At 37.3% G+C, this 21,174-nt stretch overlaps 1 protein-coding gene across 1 annotated transcript; it reads right to left on the minus strand.

Annotated features, from left to right (window-relative positions):
- Nucleotides 1-312: 312 nt before the first annotated feature.
- On the minus strand, nucleotides 313-20,771 carry LOC149827026 (uncharacterized). The gene is made up of 10 exons (XM_090018412.1): nucleotides 20,594-20,771; nucleotides 9,087-9,241; nucleotides 8,762-8,950; nucleotides 8,506-8,674; nucleotides 8,069-8,415; nucleotides 7,871-7,873; nucleotides 3,578-3,880; nucleotides 2,402-2,593; nucleotides 1,507-1,675; nucleotides 313-716 (listed from the first exon to the last, which is right to left on the minus strand). The coding sequence occupies exons 1-10, from the start codon at nucleotides 20,769-20,771 to the stop codon at nucleotides 313-315; spliced, it is 2,109 nt and encodes a 702-aa protein (XP_089874538.1).
- Nucleotides 20,772-21,174: the final 403 nt, after the last annotated feature.

Below are 21,174 nucleotides of genomic sequence, written 5' to 3' on the forward strand. Positions count from 1 at the left end.
AGGTCATCAATGGCACTAGAAAAATGAGACAAAAACATTGGTAAACAACAAAAAACATTTATTACTGGGAATCTTTTGTTACAAAATAAGACTACAGCAAACATGCTCTTGGGAACAAAACGTCCATCAAGCAAAAGAATTACCCACAGACACCCACAAACAGTGCTTAAAGTGTAAGCCAATGAGCATAGTAAAAACAACAATAGCAGCAGCAAACAACAAGAAAAATACTTAAGGCACTCCAAAAAGGATAACCAACTGGGCTGAGTATGTCTAAGAGGAGGGTGAAGGGAATGGAGGGATTAATTCTTATTAGTTGATGAAACTGCATGTCTTTCTCACTTCCCCTTGGTTCCCAGTCTTCACTTCTATCTCCCCCATCTTGATTATGGCACCAACAAACTTCTGTTCCCAATCAGAGGGGTTGTGTGCATAGGCTATCACTTGTTGCATGGTGAACTCATTTGTAAGCAGTGCTGCATCAGATGTGAACAACCCCCTGTGTTCTAGTACACCCTTATAGTACTTGTTGTCTAAGATGGTTGGTGTGAAGGTGTCCATGAAAACAACAGAGACTGGATTGCTTGTCCGTGGACAGGCTTCCCTTAGAACTGCTGCATAGTTGGGGTCAAGAAGGGGATCAGGCTGACCACTGGATAGGTTGAACTGCCTTCCACGCAGGGAAGGGCAGTGTGAGACCCCAATGGAATGTGCACCTGATCAAAGAGAAAGTCATGTTATAAAACAAAAGAAATGTTTATCGAAGGAACATGATCCAAGTGTTGTTTCCTAACAAATCGATCATGCCATAATCTGAAAACATTCGTTTGCTCGTAGTATATATATAGCAGTAGGAAGTTACCCGACCCTGTACCCGATGTGTTTTTTTTTTTTGAAAATCTGACCTTACGGATGTGTTGTGCATGATTGATAAACTAGGAATTGACTCTTGGATCATTCATTTTGGATGAATAAAATGGTTTTTGGAGCCTCGAAAGTTTTAAAAAATTGTAAACCGTTGATTTTGGAACCTTATAAAAAGCTATCCACGCATCTGAATCAAATGATCCAAGAGCCGTTTCCTATGAAAACAAGCACGTAGAACACATCGGTAGGTTAGAATTTTGAAAAAACACAAAATTTAAAAAAAACATCCATCTGGTATGGGTCCGGCAGGGATGGGATTGGGTAGCCTCTCTCTCTCTCTCTCTCTCTCTCTCTCTCTCTCTCTATATATATATATATATATATATATATATATGTGTGTGTGTGTGTGTGAAAAACCTTAAATCCTGGTTCTCAACCAACCGCCGTGCTTTACAGAGAAATCGGTGGTGGGATGCATCTAGAATCAATGGGGTTTGATCTGGCATCTTTCATCTTGAGAGCCTTCACACACACCCTACTAATCAAATGTTCTCAACTCACCCCTTACTATATATATATATATATATATATATATATATATATATATATAAACTTTCGATATCATGTGATTATGAGTACCTGAGAGGGTGACCATCTCGTTTACAGATAACCCTTTGCTTGCAAACATTTGGATGAGTCTGCTAATGTTAGCAGAAGGTGGTGGGATGTTTTTTACAGCTTCGGATGCCAATGAGACTGTTCCATCTTTTCTTCCTCCTCTAACATTGTAGCGATAATGTATGCCAGCCTAGTTTACAGAAAAAAATTGCAACTCTGAGACATTGATTTGTCACATATATATATATATATATATATATCGTACTTACTATCAGGCGTTGTTTAATTAATTAGACCCAGTAGATGTGCTTGCTATGGTCTGTTTAGTAAAGAACACGCTCTAGATCCAGTTGTTTTGATGTGGAAACTTTTTTCTTTACCAAAATTTTGATGCATTATGGGCTGTTGATTTTTTTATTCGTTTGAAGCACTTTTCTACACATCAAAACCTTTTTTATGTAATGTATGATCACATCTATATGATCAAATCCACAAAATATTATATTTAAACATTGTAAAATCAATCAAACCATTAAAGAACACAATATATATGTGTGTGTGTGTGTGTGTAAATATTGGCTAATGAAGGTATGGAACTAATGATTAGAAACCGTTCTTTTATTAAAAAACTTTCAAATTTTTGTAGATCAAGTGTAATGGATGTGATCTGCATGGTTTGTTTAGTAAAAAACTTTTTCTGAATTATGACAAGTAATTAAGTTTTTAAAGGGGGTTAAAAAATAACGTCCTACATTATGCCAAAATTTCATTACTTAAAAAATCATGTTTTTCCATAAGAAAAGCTCGATCCAATGTTTGATCCTTAGCAAACAAACCATGCTACATAACTTTGCACTTATGATTTTTAGATTATTAGCTCCTTACATTTTTACATGTGTGTGCGTTTGAATTTTACCTGGAAAACGCTCTCTCTGGCAGCATAAGCAATGATATCAGCACATGAGACAACTCCAGGGCATTGCTGCTCCAATGCTGCCTTCAGGTTATCAATGATGTCTAAACCCTTGAGGCTTGGCTTGTTAGGGGGTGCGTCCCTTTCTGTTTTGTTGCTTGAAGTGGAGTTGAGAAGAACCGATGCATCGCAACCCTGTGCACATGCATGTTCAAAAGTCAAGACACATGGCCAGCTGGTTGCACCAGCAGAGCGTCAGGTATATGGTGCTTAATTGATGGGACACTGTAAAACCAACCAGCAACTCTCAAACACGGAAGCCCCAAGGAGTTTGGTGCAGTGGAAGGGGCCTTGACCATTGGACGGTTGGTCAAGATTCCATTCCCAAGAGCATCACCCCCTTGCATTAAATGAGGCAAGCGATGAGCCCTTGTTCAGCCAAAGCCTGGCAACTCCCTTGGGTAAGGCGTGTGTCACGGGTTTACACCATCGGGACGGCGACAGTAAAGGCTTAACCAACATGACTAGGTTTCTAAGTCTGGAGGTTGTTTCCCTGTCCTTCATGGAAGAAAAAAAAAACTTCCCAAACACCAAGCAGGCTGATCACTTTGACAGGAGGGCAATTGCTGGTTGGCAGTTGACACCATACATATAAGTACACAAAGTATAACACAAACCTTTTGAAAATACTGCAATTGTATCTTGCCATATTTTCAAAGGATTGTATTATGTCTCTTTCTGAAACTTATTCCATGCCCCCTATTATAAGCTTATGCTCGAGAGCTCTAAGAAGGTCCGCAAGGCTAGAAGAAGGGAAGTTGAAATGCTCAACGTGAACCCTAAATAGCATATTCTCTTCTATGCTTCTTGTGGAGAATGTGCTCAATGTATCCTGTATTTCGTGTTTGTGATATTTTAGGGGTTGTTTGCTCATCCCCAAATAATTTTTTTTTTCAAAATATTACCTATTATGAAAATAATGCATTTTCATCGCGATAAAATGTTAAAAACACACTTTTTGGTGGTCATCCCTGATAGCTGCTGGCTTTCTAGCATACATGTATGCACACATATATACACACTTGTTGGTATGTGTGCATATGCATGTTGGTAAGAAACAAAAGAGAGAGAGAGAGAGAGAGAGAGAGAGAGAGAGAGAGAGAGAGAGAGAGAGAGTACCCTGACGAAGCAATCGTGGAACAACAACCTCACTATGTGGGCTGATACATTTGCATCTTGGTAGATGAATTGGTACATCATATTGGCTATGATGGACTCAGCTTGAGGGCATGTATTGTAATAGTAGTTGTCTCTTAAGCCGCCATCATATTGATGATCATTGGCTGAACCTTGTCCATGGTCATTACCATGTCCATGGACATCTCCATTTTCGTTGTCTGCAACACTTAATGCTATAATTCCCAAGAGAACAATGCACACAATCAAAAGGGTCTTCATTTGCACTCTTGGAAGACCTACACCCTTTTGAAGAAAGCAAACAGAGTAACCCTTCAAGTGAGCTCCCCCTTGGAGGTTTTAGAGTAATGAATTAATGATGGTTTCTCTTCAACTTATGAGGCCTATATATACACATTATGGACTTAGTTGCAAGGAATAGAATATTATTTGACAAACCAAAGCACTGCTACTACAACACCCTTGGCAGCAAGGTTGTTGAGATAATGTGATACTTGGTCTTCTCTTGGCAAATATGGCCTCCATTTCTGCATACTTCTCACCTACTACAAATGTCGATTGATAATTATGGTGAGGATGTGTTACCAAAAAAAATAAAAAAGAAAAAATTTATGGTGAGGATGTGATTGGTTAATTGGAGTCATTACTAAGAAATCACAATCTCTAACCAAAAACATTCTTGAAGGTATATTCCATTCAGTGTAGATTGATCTTGCTTACAAATAAATAAAAGGTCGCCAACAATAACACTACTTGTTTTGATGATAACTAACAATATCAATACTTAACCAGTAACCTACTGACTGGAGTAATTAATATTCTAAGGTTTAAGAGAATAACATGCATACTCCTGCATCTTTGATACTAGTAAATTTCAAGGACAGACTGGTCAGTCTAAAAACTAACATACAGAAGTCGGAATTTAATTAAGATAATATTGACCGCGATAAACCAAACAACAGTAGGAATGATCATTCGATGATTACAGCTATTACAGCTACAAACTGTTTGTGAGTATGGATCCATAAGAACCAACTTATCCCGGGTGCGGTGATGGTGGACACAATCCATGTGGGCATTATGCGAATACAACTTAATCAAAGTCCAAGTGGGTATGGGATTGTGAGAATTGACAGAAGGTCATTGTTATTGAAAAAGACTCTTTGAAGAATACAAAGGCTAGATAATGCCAACGATGTCCCCTCTACCCTTCATCAGTTCATCAAATGGTTGAAAGGAGACATGATTACCACAGTTCTGAGAGAAGATCCAGAGGAGAGACTCCCACAACCCATGAATCTTCGTCCTACTTTCACTGCCGGCAGGGATTCTACCATTGAAGTGGCTTATTATGCCCACTGGCCACATGGTATTTGGAAATTGGCACTCTCTAGCCAACCATTACATAGATCCATATGAACTGAATCTGGGTAGGATATGCAACGGCATGAATACTCAATTATCCAAATCCTATATTAATGGCATCCATTTCCGGACACAATTAGCTGAGAAGGGTTGAACATGGGGTCGGAGTTCATGATCAAATCCAACAAAAAATAACCCACTTATTTTGGAATCAGTAAAGGTTATCCAATAGCCAATCCTGAATCTGAATCCAAATACCCAATTAATTAATTTCAAGTTTCATACCCCAGTTAAGCATGACTTAGTTAATGCCAAAATGAGAACTTCTATGATGGATATGCTACTAGCAAGAGAGAGAGAGTGAGAGAGAGTTAAACATGCTTATTTAAGCTACCACTTTCAAATATCATGTGTGCATAAAGGGTGGCGATCGGGTCGGGTTGGCGGGTCAACCCGATGGGTTGGCGGATCAGCATACCTCAACCCAAACCCGACCCGTTTTTTAAACGGGTAACCCGACATGACCCACCAACCCGTTTAATAAACGGGTTGTGTCGGGTAAACAGGTTGGCGGGTTGACCCGCCCGCCTAACCCGTTTATTAAACGGGTCAGCCGGGTTGGCGAGTTGGCATACCCCTAACACGAACCCGACCCGTTTAATAAACGGGTTAGGCGGGTTGACTCATTTATTAAACGGGTTCATTTTTGCCAAACCCAAACCCGTCTAAGAGGCAGGTTGGAGGGTCGTGTCAGGTTTTGCCACCTCTATGCATAATGGATGCTTATGTGCCAAGCGAGAATGGAAAAGTCCACAATGTTACCTGCCACCATAACATCTTTTCTTTTTATCTTTTTTTTTCCTAAAAAGGTAGTTTTTTTTTTGTTAGGCTAACTGAAAACCTCACTCCTTCACCGACCTCACATTGGCAGGCCTCCGGTTGGTAAAACCTTCGAGGTTCTCCAATGAGTAATCCCACCTTTGGTCTTGCTGCAATAGATGCCCCATGTGGGTTTCGAATCGGTGGCCCCTATGCAGGAAGCCAGAGCTGTTGGGGAAAAGTATGCTTCATCCTTACGTCCAGTTTCAAAAAAAGGTTCCTGATTCTGTAAATATGCCAATATATGATAAAAAAAAAGTAAGGCACTCCAGGGTAGTGAGGATTCATGAATATGTCACAAAGATGAAAGGATGTCATGAGTTCAAAACCCACAGGTGCCGATTCACGAATGTCACAAAGATGAAAGGATGTCATGAGTTCAAAACCCACAGGTGCATGTCCTTTGCCACGAGGCCCAACTTGGGTGTACCGTGTATCCCTATCAGAGCAGGGGAGACTTTAGGTTTTTACATCAATGAACTTGAAAGTGAGTGAGATGGTGTTCAATGATCATAGAAAAAAAAGTACAGTTTTTTCAATTATTTCAAACAAGAAACAATTCTAAAAATCTAAGCTTTTCATAAAAAAAAAATTCTCTATGTTTGGAAATGGGGAATTTTTTCATGTGACAAGCTGCTCTCTCTCTCTCTCTCTCTCAGTTTGATTTTCACATATAGCACAAACAAAAGAATTTTTTTCATATTTAACTTTTCAGTGCTATGAAAGCTTCTCATATGTAATTTTTTCTTTGTTCCACTTGTCCACCATGGAGTACGCTCAGATTTAACCTCACGGCAAAGATGTGCACTCATGGGTTTTGACCTTGTGATGTCCTATCAACTTATAAGTGACATTCGTGAGTTGCCCCTACCAAATGAGCTGAGTACTCGTGGGCAAATGTAACCTATAAATGGGTTATATTATATATAGGGGTGTCAAGGGGTCAGATTTGGTTAGGACCCAGGTGGGTCCAAACCCAGATTTTATTTCAGATGCTGGTATTGGGTTCGAACTTGGGTCCAATAGGATCTACCATAAGAGAAACCATACATGGACCCTATAAGAATTACATGAACCACACCCGGTAAAATAATTTTTTTAATCTTTTTTACATTAAAAAGTTGCGGATCTTACTCGGAACTCGGGTCGGACCCGGGTCTGATATGGAATTTCATAAACCATACCCAGCTCCATATATCGGATCCTTTGAATCTGGCCCAGATTCTAGTCGGACCTCTTTGTTTATCACACCAAACCCTGACCCTATAGGGTTTGGTTTGGGTGAGGTTCGGGTCAAACCCGACCCATTGACACCCTTAATTATATATCGTATGACCTCCTTCGACCCAGCTGAAACCGAGCCCGTTTATTACCACCGGGTTGAGTCACCTAAAATGGCCCGTGAGTGGTCATTTTACCTTATCAGACCCAGGTTAACAAGACTTTCTAGCGTCTTGTATTAAATTCGGATTTACTATCGATTAACACACGTTTGAGTTTGGAAAATGAGGTAAAAGACCATCCTCTTTTGGCAGGAGAAAAACGAAAGTTCCTTATCCAAACAAGCGATTTCCCAAATCCATCCAAATTTCCCCAGTGTTTGCTTAAGGACCACCTCCTTCACTTCCTGGTCCTTCTATGGACTAAGACGCTACCTTCCTATCCGTGTATATATGGATCCCTCTTCCTATATATTAACAAGGACTATATGCCCCCATTCAAGATATAATATGGAAGTAGGTTTTTTATGATATCCTTCTTTTGAGTACCTCTTTTTACATATTAAAATAGATTGCTTGCTTAGATTCAATTTATAATTGCTTAGATATTAAGGCCAAGCCTTGTTACCAACGGAATCGCTATATAAAATGAACTGAGAGAAAAGCCACATGAACATTAAGATAAATAGCAATCACTAAGTCATAAAGAAGTGCTTATTCAGTACAAAGCCATCTATGACCAAGATTGCGGCAGCAAACTTGCTCATTTTAAGACTCTCTAAATCCAATCACAAGAATGACAATAGCTTACTTTCTGCCATCACAAAAAACAGAGAAAACAAAACACAAGGAACATAATTTGATGCTTAATCTTTTAAAGAAAAGTTTTCACAAAGACAACTTATTTCTTGATAAAAGAGTTGTGACTTGCAACTGCTTCAAATCTTCAGTGGTTCACAGCACTGCACTTCCTTCTCACTTCTCCTTGATGGCCACTCTTCACTTGTACCTCCCCCATTTTGATCATGGCAGCAACAAATTTCTTCTCCCACAGATGAGGATCATAAGCATAGGCTTTCACAAGTTTCTTGGTGCTACCTTTTGTAAGCAATGTGGCATCAGAGGGGAAAAGTGCCTTGTGGTGCAGAAGACCCACATAGTACTTGTTGTCTAGGGTAATAGGAGTGTAGGTGTCCATGTAAAACTGAGGCAACGTCGTTGGCCCATTCTTTGGGCACTTTTGCCTTAGCATGGCAGCATAGCTGGGGTCAAGAGAAATGTCAGACACACCATGGAAGGTAGTAAACTGCCTCCCAGCTAGAGATGGGCAATGTGAGACACCAATAGAGTGGGCACCTGAAAAAGAAGGCTTGCTAAGGGATCCATCCAAGGGATGAAATAATAGATCTCTTTTAATTTATGAATACGATGTCTTAGTATAGGTACCTGATAGAGTGACCATTTCATGTGCAGAGAGTCCTTTGCCTGCAAACATCTTGATGAGGGTCTTAACATTAGCTGTTGATGGTGGGAGTTGTTGAACAGCTTCGGAAGCCTTGGAGATTCTTCCATCTTTTCTTCCTCCTCTGACATTGTAGCGATAATGTATCCCAGCCTAGTTATAAGAGAAAAAGAAAACACCATCATCTTTTTCCACCTGTGAGAGAGAGAGAGAGAGAGAGAGAGAGAGAGAGAGGCTTACGTGAAACACACTCTCTCTTGCAGCATAGGCGATAATATCAGCACAGGAAACCACACCTGGGCATTCTTTCTCCAATGCCGTCTTAAGTTGGTTTATTATGTCGAACCCCTGAAGGCTACCGTTTGGTTGTGCATCTTTCTCAGCTTGATTACCTGCAGTGGAGTTCAGAAGAACCGATGCATCGCATCCCTACAAAGTATGCAATTTGGTATCAATTCCATGAGTACTTCTCCTTGCATTTAATTAGCACTTCATTGAAACCCCCCCCCAAAAAATCAATAAGGTATACTACTAAATATGTTTATGAGAATCAACAAATACATACCCTTACAAAGCAATCATGGAACAGCAACCTTACTATGCTAGCTGATAGATTTACATCTTGCTTAATGAACTTCTGCATATTGTTGGCAATGATGGCCTCAGCTTTTGGGCATGTCTTATGATAATATTCGTCTCTTAAACCAGTCTCAACCATAGCTGCACTTGAACATATGAACCCCAAGAAAATAACACACAGAGTTGAAAGGATCTTCATTTCTCTCTTGGAACAAGATGAGCACTTTGAAGGAAACCAATAGAAGAATGCCCCACAAAAATAGATTTCCCTCTCTAATATCTTGGTTTAAGATAGAGAGGAATGAGTGTCTTTCTTCCTCACAAGGCCTCTATATATACACATCCATGGCACACAATAAGTTATTCTTTCAGAAAAAAAAGAGAGCACATGATAATGGTTAACATGCCAAAGTACTGCTGATGTACGGCCATATGGTCCTTTTCACATATCTGGTTTCCATATTCTTTATTTCTCGCCCGCAGTTTAATAATTAAAGATGATCATGATGATGCTGATGATGAAAAGAACTATGAGGATAGTTGAAAAATATTGAGTCAGTTCATAATAATGGTTGCGGAAATTTCAATAATGTCATGAGGTATTCGAATATCAAGCCTGTTTCTAATATATTATGATTTCATTGTGATTTTCAATCATTTTAATTTTGATTTACTTTTATATTTTAAAAGGATAAATATAATGATAATTTTTTTTGTTTTCCTAGAAGACACATTTTTAAAATCTTGTGAGTTTTCCCTTACACAAGAAACCTGAAAATGTGATAAATGTAGGGCTGGTAAACATGCTGAATGAACAGAACATGAGGTGTTCAAGTTCAGATGAAATTTGTGGCAAATCTCGCCGAGCTCCAGCTCATGCCAAGTCCAAGTTAAACGAGCCAAGTTCGAGCTGGTACATTAAAAGAAAAAATACATTGTTTCAAAGCTGAAAATAATAGAATTTAAACTGTACCTCTATTAAGTGGTGATCAAGCTGGGTTGTTTACAAAAAAAAAAATACATTGTTTCAAAGTTGAAAGCAATAACATGCTTGCAAGCCAAATACTTGAATTTATTTTTCCTCTATGATTATATGATATAAAGTATAATTCATCATGTTTAACAAATCTATACGAACCAAGCACCTCATGTTGGACTTGCCAAACCTATCTTACTAGTTTGAACGAACTCTTTATAAGCCAAGCATGAGCTAAACCACAAGCAGCTCATCGTCGCAGGCCTGGATCAATATCACACACACACACAACCATGTCTTTTTGGTCAAAGCTCATCGTCTCAGGCCTGATCCATTTTAAAAGATATATAGTTGACCCAAGCCAGAGCCCAGCAAGATTAACTGTGTTGGGCCAGGCCCTGGTCCAATCAGGTTTCAGACTATACTTGCATGCACAACTCAATCTTGGCCGACCAGGCACCCGGCCCAATGTCCATCCCTTTGCAAAGATATCAACGAAGTTAATATTTTTAATGAAGGTGAATGACTGGGAGTGGATCTAGGTCATAGGACAACCTACCCAACATGAAACCTCTAATAATGGACCATGAGACATAATGCCACAAAATTATTTCACCATTCTCAATGAACAATTTACTAAGTTCTAATCTTTGAAATGTGAACTGTTGGTGTTAATTCCAAGAATGCCTCTTTCGAAATTTGAACTGTTGGTGTTAATTCCAAGAATGCCTCTTTCCATTTTAAAGCAAATTAAACTGATTCTAATTACATGGACTTTTAAAAAAGGTATGTTTGGAAGGCCATCTGAGCAGCTGGAATTGTTTTTTTTTTTTTGCTTGTATTTTCTGCAGACTGAAGATATATATATATATATATATATATATATATATATATATATATATATATATATGTTACAATGAATAACTTCAGTCTGAAGAAAATACAAGCAAAAAAAAACAATTTCAGCTGCTTAGATGGCCTTCCAAACATATAACTTCAGTCTGAAGAAAATACAGCAAAAAAAAAACAATTCCAGCTGCTCAGATGGCCTTTCAAACATACCTTATATATATATATATATATATATATATATATATATATATATATATATATATATATATATATATATATATATATATATATATATATATATATATATATATATATATAGATGGTCTTAAGTGGGCGCCCATAATGGCTGCCAACATAACTAGAGTGGCGCCCATCATCCGGGCTCTCCTGGAGTGCCGTATTTGACCTCTCATGTCACTAAAAAGGATCTCATCCTTTGGCACATATGATATAAAGAATCTTATGTTAATCTTAGCCATCCAGCTCATGCATTTCGATGTAATGTTGCCAGGTACGTATCGGCCTGTATCAATACTTATCGTATTGGAAGAAAATGGATACGATACTAACCTGAATCGGTTATTTTTTTTAATAAATGTAACAAAATGCTTAAAATACTTTTTAATATTATTTTAATGGTTTAACATTGAGACAAAATATTTTTTAGCCGATTCAGAATGATTCACTTGAGAATCGGTATTGGCCCGTATTCACCTGAATCGTTGGCCAAACTATTCAGGGCCGATACCGATTCTGACAACATTGTTTCGATGGCTAGGATCAGTGTACATCTAGGTGTGAATGTGGATCAAGCATAGCCATTGCTCGGACGGCTAGGATTGAATATAGGATGGAACCCAACCTATTGTCATAATTAAAAAAAGAAGAAGATTTTCAATATCTTCCACACTCTTGACTATTTTATAGGTGAAAACCAATTTTTTACTGGGCAGTCAACTCTGTGATGTCAAACCCAGTTCAGAATTGCAGTTCATGAAGAGTGACTGGGTTTAGAGTTCCTAGAGGTCGTCTAGTTGACGTGCAATCAACTTGGTTGAGACCCAACCAAGAGCAGACCTAGATTGATATTTTTAAGAAGCGTCCACACACCTCGATTGCATAAACCAGTGTTGTGAGAGGCGTACGCCTCGGAGGCGAAGCGCACACTCAAGGTACGGAGGCGTTGCAGTGATGCGCCTAAGGTAAATAAAAAAAAAATCTGATTATGAGTATTAAACAAAGGTCGCTCTGAACTTCTGATGCAGTCGAATACGCATTAAATTCAATCCATTAACATCCCTACAAAAATGCCACATATTTTTACGATATTTTAGATATACCACGGATATTTGAGAGTCTCACGTTGTGAGAGGTGTACGCCTCAGAGGCGAAGCGCAGGCTCAACGCCTTGCTTCGCCTCATCGCATTTAACAACCTTGGCATAAACTTCAAGGAGTTTTGACAGTAAAGTCTTTCACTTATGGGTAAATATTTGGTACTAATGAAGGTACAGAACTATTGAGCTTGAAATTATAAATGCAAGCTGTATTGACTAAATCTAAGGATACAGATGCTCTCAACATGCCTTGTTTTTAAGAAGCAAACTTTTGATAATATAACATAAAAACATATATTTTTAAGTGGCACATTGTGCATTGTTAATTTTTTAAGCCCTTGTTAGGGATGACAGGGGACCCGGGGAAAATGGGTATCAGTGTACCATTTCATTTGGGGCGGGGATGGAGGGCATGAAACGGAGAATGGACAGAGGAAGGAGGTGAAAGTCAAGACCCATGCGGGTATGGAGGCAGGGATGGACTTACGCTTTCCCCCAGCCCACGCCGACCAGCCCTGCTCTTCATCTCCATTAATAAAATGACTAAAATACTCTTATTTATTTTATAAAATTACATATAAATCATATATATGTGTTTCAAATTTTCAATGTTCATCCAGCTTAATATATAAAATACCCAATCTTTATATATATATATATATATATATATATATATATATATATATATATATATATGAGAGCTGAAAATATAATAACTAATGTGTGAACTGCAATTTTCATGAATTCTTTTATTTTTTCTCTTGAATCTAACCATAAAGATGTGATCTACATGCTTGGTTTCATGAGAACATGTTCTTGAATCATCCGATTTCCATGCATAAGTGAGATTTTTTTAAGGCTTTAAAATCAATGACTCATATTCTTCTTAAATATTGAAGCATTTTAAAATCATATATATTTTTTCATCAAAACTACACGATCCAATGCTTGATTCCTACCTAATTCATCATGCCAGGCACATCCACATGGTTGAATTTGCAAAAAAGGTATTGGAAATGCCCATGTTTCTGGTTCTCATATATTAGTTCTCATGTTCTAGTGATTCTCTCTCTCTCTCTCTCTCTCTCTCTCTCTCTCTCTCTCTCTCTCTCTCTCTATATATATATATATATATATATATATATATATATATATTTCAAAATAAGTTCAAAATTGCATTGTTCATTAAACTACCCAAGGCGGGCATGGGGACGGGGCAGCGGTGGAGGTCCAAAGTTTTCCCCACCATGAGGATGAACCGGGGATAGAGGGCAATATTTTGATACGGGGCAGGGATGGAGGGCCAACATGTATACAAATCAGAATACATATAAATGTTACATCCAATTAGCTATTTATGCTAACAGATCATTCTGTTATAGCTTCTTTTTTTCATTCTAATTTGAATCTGATTAGATTGGATTCAATAAAGCCTAGACCGTGAGTTTAGTATGTGAAGCAGTTGAGAGGACAAGTGATTTAGATTGTCAAATATTAGGAAAAGCTAATGGAAGCATGTAAATAAGGATGTAAATGGTTCGGATTTGGATCTGATGTGGCCAATACCATATCTGACTAAAGGGATTCGAATTCAGATTCAGATTCGGATGGTGAAAAGCACATACCAGATCCACTTTTTTACATGTAAATGGACTCAGATATCCGTCAAATTCAGATATTTGTCAGACTCCGTAGCCAAAAATCTAGCAAACCTCACCGGCATCTGATTATGATCGGACATGGGGTGTACCAAATGCAACTAGACAGAATTGAATCTGGTTGGTCATCAAATAAAATCAGATTCGTTGACATCTCATGTAAAACTTGAAGGACATTCTACAGCGTTACAGTGACCAGGCACAAATGGCCAGAAATTCTCTAATTGACATCCGTGTCGGACACAGATACGACTCAAGTATTCAACAAAATGATGCTCGCAAGTTTGAAATTTTGATGAAAACTAGGATCTGAGAACACAAACTTTTTTTAATTGTTAATCAATAAAAGCAATTCTTTTATGTTTTAATATTTTAAAATGTAATTTTTATTAAAATAATATAATAAAAATATCTGAATGCATGTGTCTTTGTCCATGTTAATGTGTCCAACCGTGTTTGCTCATACCACCAGGGACACGGAGACAAAATGGGATATCCCTGTGACCCAGATTGCTACAAAACACATTAGTTCAAGAATAATAATATATCAAATAGACTCTTTGTTTGAAAGGCGAGCTGGGGTTAGGCAGACCCCTACCAGATTTCATTGATAAAAGAGAGTGCATTATATGAGTATCATCCCTCGAGGGGATCCAATCGGGGGATATCTTTCCACCATTTGCACAAAACACCCCCCCCCCCCCCCCCCCTAGCAAGATGAGTTGAGGATTTAAATACAAAATTCTACTTACAACTATGTTTTTGTACAATGCAACTCTCAAAACTGTACAAAAGCTGTTTCAACTCATTGGGAGGTTCCAAGGCAGAGTTCCCCTAATGTTCCATGAGATAGTCTTATAAGCGACTGGAGAAGAAAGGATGTCTTCTATCATTTCAGACTGACAACTCTTTACTATTTCAGGGGTTCACTATTACTGGTGCTCAGATATGACGACTGTGGGTCGACCCAAAGAGTTGCTGACCCCTATGCTGAGAGATCGCTTTAGTGCATATTTTAGATCAGTTCCATGCCATTTTAGACTAGTTCAGGATATTTTATATTTGATTTCAACACTAGTTCCCCACCTGTAACAACATGCCTTTGTCATTTTTCTCATGTTTTATGTGTATTTTCATCATGGAAATTACATGACTCTTGCATGTCATTATATGCATTTTGTGTTGTTTTTAAGTTACCCATGATATTTAAACATAAATTATAATTGAATTCATAATATATGTGATATGTTTTATCAAAATTTTATTTTTGCATATAAAATATAACATGAATTTCTGTTTTTGATATTATTATTCATAGTTTATCACGAATGTGCATGCATTATCATGATTGCATGGGCATGCTTGGTAATACGAATATATATGTAGTAAAAATTTTTTATTAACTTACTCATGTAATTACCAAAGTAATTTGGAGTTGTGTTGATTGAGGGTTCTTTGGACCATATTGATATTTGTTTTTATGGTTATACATAACTTTATGAAACAATGATTCTACCTAAAGGTAAGTCATTGTGTTCTAAATTCACACATGGTATAATAATAAGTGTGTTCACCAGCCCATGAAGCACGATTGTATCCAAAGGTAGAGTGTCAAATTGCCTCTACTGACATGATATACTAGTTTTGCCAATTGAAGCCAATTTCTTGAGAATTGAGGAGGCAAAGCAACTTTGAGTATTATCATTTTCACCAAAGTGGAATGATAGTGACCATATTATGCTTATCTCAGAAAATATGAATAATAAAGGGTTTCAATTTTATAACATAAGTCCCTTATGAGCATTTTATATATATTTTTTCTTTCATTTCTTGCGGTACCAAGATCATTGTTTATTGACGGTTCTAGTAATATCCATATCTTAAACAAATATAATTTTTTAGATCAGAAATAAATAATGTTATTCACTTCGGGACACATGGACCTAGATTTAGCATTAAGAATTGATGAATTTTCCGCTCTCACAGAGCAAAGTACAATCGATCAGAAGGTTACTTCTGAGAAGTGTGAGCGCTCGAATAGACTTAACATGGCTTTTGAGAAGTGTGAGCTCTCGAATAGACTTAACATGTTGCTTTTGCAATCTAGAGTGGATAAGAATATTTGAGTCGCTATTCCTCATTGCAGTACAATGAAAGAATTTCTAGGAGTCATTAAGGCTCAGTTTGTTAGTTCTAATAAAGTTAGGGCTAGTACCTTGATGTCGAAGTTAATATCTATGAAATATTTTAGAGATAGTCACATATGACAACACATTTTGAAAATTAAAAACATTACTCAGTTGAATGACATGAAGTTCATTATTTTAGAATTCTTCCCTAGTCTATCCGATTTTGACCTTGCTGCCTACTAAATATAGACCATTTAAGATTTCTTACAATATGCATAATGATGAGTGATTATTTAATGACCTCCTAACTAAGTATATTGAAGAAGAAGAAAGATTAAAGGGTGAGAAGGTACATAGTGCACATATAACTTCTCATCAAAGAAAGTATAGGTCAGAGGCAAAGAATGGTTCCTTCAAGAGAGTTCTAACTCTTACGAGAATGCCAAATCTCAGACATGGGGTTCTTCTATAAAGTACTTCTTATGTAAGAAGAAAAAATATAAGAAGGTGAATTGCCTAAAACATAAGAAATAGCTCGAGAAGAAAGGTAACAAGTCATTCATTTTGCATGAGTATAATTTAATTCATGTTCCATTGCATAGTTGGTGGATTGATTCTAATGTCATGGTGTATATTGCCAACTCTTTGCATACATTACTAAGCAAAAGAGAACCAACGGAGCATGAAAGAAGCATTCTCAAGAAACAAGATGCATTCACATGTTAAGAAGTTGGATCCTACAGAATTGTGTTGGAGTCTAGATTTATTTTAGATTTGGTTGATACATTTTATATTTCATCCTATAGTTGGAACCTCATTTTCATTTGAAAACTTGATCAGTTTGGTTTTGCATTTAATTTTGAAAACTTCAAGCATATTATTGTTAAAAAATCTATTTCTATTGGTTCTACATATGTGTGTGATGGTTTGTATCATTTGAAAACTAAATTTCAAATATGAAAATCTCACTTCGTTGATAATACAATGATTGACAATAGATATTGTTTAAAGGATGATTAATCATATTTGTTTTGACATCGAAGGTCAGGATACTTATCGAAAGAGAGAGTCCAAAGACTTGTGAAAGAAGGAATTCTTGGATCCCTTGAATTTACGAAATTTGAATCATGTGTTGACTATACAAAGACTAAGCAGTCTAACACATATAAGAAATATGTCAAACGCAATAACAGATTATGCATTCACATGTTTATAGATCATTTTTTGTGTTACACGGGTAAAAAATATTTTGCTACTTTTATAGACGATTACTCACAACATATGTATCTTTACTTGTTATTTGAAAAATCTAAAGTCTTTCAAGTTTTTAAAGATTTCAAGAAAGAAGTAGAGAAACAGACTGGTGGACTCATAAAAGTAGTTAGGTATGATAGAGGTGGTGAATATTAAAGTCGTTTAATTGAGAAGAGACAAAAGAAAAGGTCATTAGCGTGATTTCTAAAGGAGAAAGGTATTGAGACTCAATACACCATGCATGTTAGTGCCTACCAGAATGATGTAGCTAAAAATAGAAATCGTACCCTTAAAAAAAATAGTTTGAGCGATGTTAAATCACTCAAACCTTCTCTTGATCTTATGGGGTGAAGCTCTTAGGACAACAGTGCATATATTAAACAAAGTTTTTACGAAGGTTGTTCAAAAGACTCCATATGAGTTATGAACTGATAGAAAACCCTTCTTATCATATATGCACATAAGAGGATGTACAACTAAAGCTAAATTGGATAACCCACATATAAAAGCCTTTGATCCTATGATGACTAGTAGTTTTTTAATTGATTATCTAGAAAGATCATAGAGCTTTATGTTTTATTGTCTATCTCATACACTACAAATAGTGAAAACAGATAAAACAAGATTTCTTAAAAAATAGTTATATTAAGATAGATGCATTTCAAAGTCTTACATATGAAAAATTTCAGAATTCAATTTTCATACTTGTGAAGGAAAATGCACTTTTTTTCTTGATTATTGTCCCTTTGGATGATGTTAGAAAAAATCTGATCAATGAACATCAATTCCAAGTAGAAAAAGTTATTAATGTAGATATACAATAACAACAGGATGCAGAAGTTCAATTTGAACCACCTGTAGCACATGTATGGAGGCCCATGAGGACAAAAAAACCTGTTATCCATCTAGACTATGTAGTGTATTTACACAAGCTCAATAATTTTATAGATATTGATGATGATCCATTAACCTTTGCAGAAGTTATTGAAAATGAATGATCACATTGAATCAATATCATGAAAGAACAGTTTAACTCTATGACAAAGAACCAAGTATGAGATCTTGTACCTCGACCTGATAAAGTAAGACCTATTTATTGTAAGTTGGTCTTTAAGACCAAAACAAACTCCAAAGATCGAGTTCAGAGGTACAAGGCTAGGTTCATTACAAAGGGATTCATACAAATGGAGGGCATTGATTATAATAAAAAAAATTCTCGTGCCTCAACTAAAGAATCATTGAGAATAATCATAGCTCTTGTAGCTCATTTTGATTTAGAGTTGCATTAAATATATGTGAAAATAACTTTCTTGAATGGGGATCTGAAAGAAAATGTATATATACAACAACCTCCTTGTTTCAATGTAGATGTCTCAAATAATTTAGTTTGCAAATTGAAGAAATCAATCTATGGCCTTAAACAAGCATCCTACCAGTGGTATAAAATTTTCAATCAAGTGATTTTGAATTTTGGATTCACTAAAAACATTATTGATCAGTGCATATACCTTAAGGCTAGTGGGAGTAAGTTTATAATTTTGGTTTTATATGTTAATGACATTCTTTTTGCAACTAATGATTTGAATATGCTACATGAGACAAAAGATATTCTTTCCTTTTATTTTGATATGAAGGACATGGGTGAGGCCGCATATGTCATTGAAATTGAGATTTGTCGTGATAGAACTAAGGGTGTTGATGGTCTCTCTTAGAAATCTTATATCCTTATGGTTCTTAAAAGATATGAGATGAATAATTATTCTCCTGGATTGACACCCATAGTAAATAGGATAAATTGAGCCTAAAGGTTTGTTCTCAAGATAATAACAAAAATGCTCAGATAGCAAGCATCTTGTATACTTCAGCGGTTGGGAGTTTGCAATACGCACAGACCTGCACAGGATCAGATATTGCATTTATTGTTGAGATGCTTGGTAGATATCAGTCTAATCCAAGCATTGCGCACTGGAAGGCGGCGAAGAACGCCATGGGATATTTGTACAAAACGATGAACTATATATTAATGTACAAAAAGGTTGACCACCTAGATGTCGTTGAATACTCTGATGTAGACTTAGGAGGATGTCTCAATCATAGAAAGTTTACTACTGGATACATCTTTATATTAGCAGGTTGCGTTGTCTCATGAAAAAGCGAAAATCATTCTACAACTGTAGCTCACACCATGGACACAAAATTTATTGCTTTATACGAAACTTTGTTTCAGGTCATATGGATCAAAATATTTATTATGGGTCTTGGTATAGTAGACTCTATTGAGAGTCCACTAAAGATCTAATGTGATAATGAAGTTGTTGTGTCCTTGAATATCAATAAGAGCTCTACCTTATGTCAACACATAGAGTTAAACTATTTTGTTGTTAAAGAAATGACAAAAAATTATTTAGAGTGCATTGATACAATTGGTACAAAGAAAATGACTGCAGATCGTCTTACTAAAGAGCTAGCACTGAAACTATATTTTCAACTTATAATGGGGATGCGTCTATTTGATTCCTTCTAATGTATGACAATACACTATATATGATTATATGATATCATATTTATGAAACTAAATTGACTCTATATGGTTTTGTGCATTGTTGATTTTGTATAAAGTATCACTCATTTATAAAGAGAATAATATAATAACAATATTAAAAATGACCATTATAATAGATAATAGACCAACCTCTTCATAAAAGTATTCTTAACATGCTAAACATTAAAATGAATAATATTGTAGTGCATGACAATATGACATCTCATATAAAAATGTTCATCTCCATGACTCGTATGATTCATTCTTCCACTACAAGAAAATCGTGGATTAGCGATGGTCTCTATCCATCGCTAATCCGTCGCTAAGCCGTTGCTAAATAGTTTAGCGACGGCTTAGCGATGGATTAGCGATGGATAGAGACCATCGCGAATTTTTGCTCGCTAATTAGCGAAAAACTTATCTGTCGTTAATTCCATCGCTAATTTGCGACAGATTAGCGACGAATAATGTCCGTCGCTAAGCTGTCGCTAAATTTAAAATAAAAAATAAAAAAATTGATCCCTGTCGGGCGGTATTCCGGCAGCAATAAGCCAGACTTATACGCACCCGACAGGCATTGCACAGAACCAGTGCTCTCCAGCGTCGTCGTCCTTCGTGAACCGGTGTCATCGTCCTCCGTGAACCGATGCTCTCCGGCGTCGCCGTCCTCCGTGAACCGGTGTTGTCATCCTTCGTGAACCGGCGTCGCCGTCCTCCGTGAACCGGCGTCGCCGTCCTCCGTGAACCGGCCTCCCGCACCGATGCCTCGAGGTTAAAGTGGTTCGAGTCTCCCTCCGACTTCACCCCGGACGGAAGGACGATCGCAGAGGAGAAAGACAACATTCCGTCTTCAATATTGTCGTTCCTTGACAGTCCAGAGGCCGGCCACTTCTTCTCATCCACTGCAGCTGCTGGCACCGCCATCTTCGGCTCCAACGAGCTGCCAAAAGCTGAGGTTCTGGCCACCGCTTTTGTGTTTGCCTCGTCGCCGTCCTCCGTGAAATGGCATCCTCCGTGAGACGGCGTCCTCCGGCGTCGCCGTCCTCCAGCGTCCTCCGGCGTCGCCGTCCTCCAGCGTCCTCCGACGTCGTCGTCCTCCGACGTCGCCGTCCTCCGTGAAACTGCCTCGTCCCCGTCATGCTCTCCGACGTCGCCGTCTTCCGAAGAAGTCGGTTTAAATCGAGCGCGACCGATTTAAATTTCAAACGTGGAGAGAGGGAAAATTTCGCGCTCTGTTAAATCAAAAATTAGCGAGGGATTTAGCGACGGAAAAATTCCCTCGCTAAATCCCTCGCTAAAATATTTTTCTTGTATTGAGAATTAGCGA

This window comes from Nuphar pumila, chromosome 10 (assembly GCF_984573655.1).
Source record: "Nuphar pumila chromosome 10, dmNupPumi1.hap1.1, whole genome shotgun sequence".
Classification (NCBI taxonomy): domain Eukaryota; kingdom Viridiplantae; phylum Streptophyta; class Magnoliopsida; order Nymphaeales; family Nymphaeaceae; genus Nuphar; species Nuphar pumila.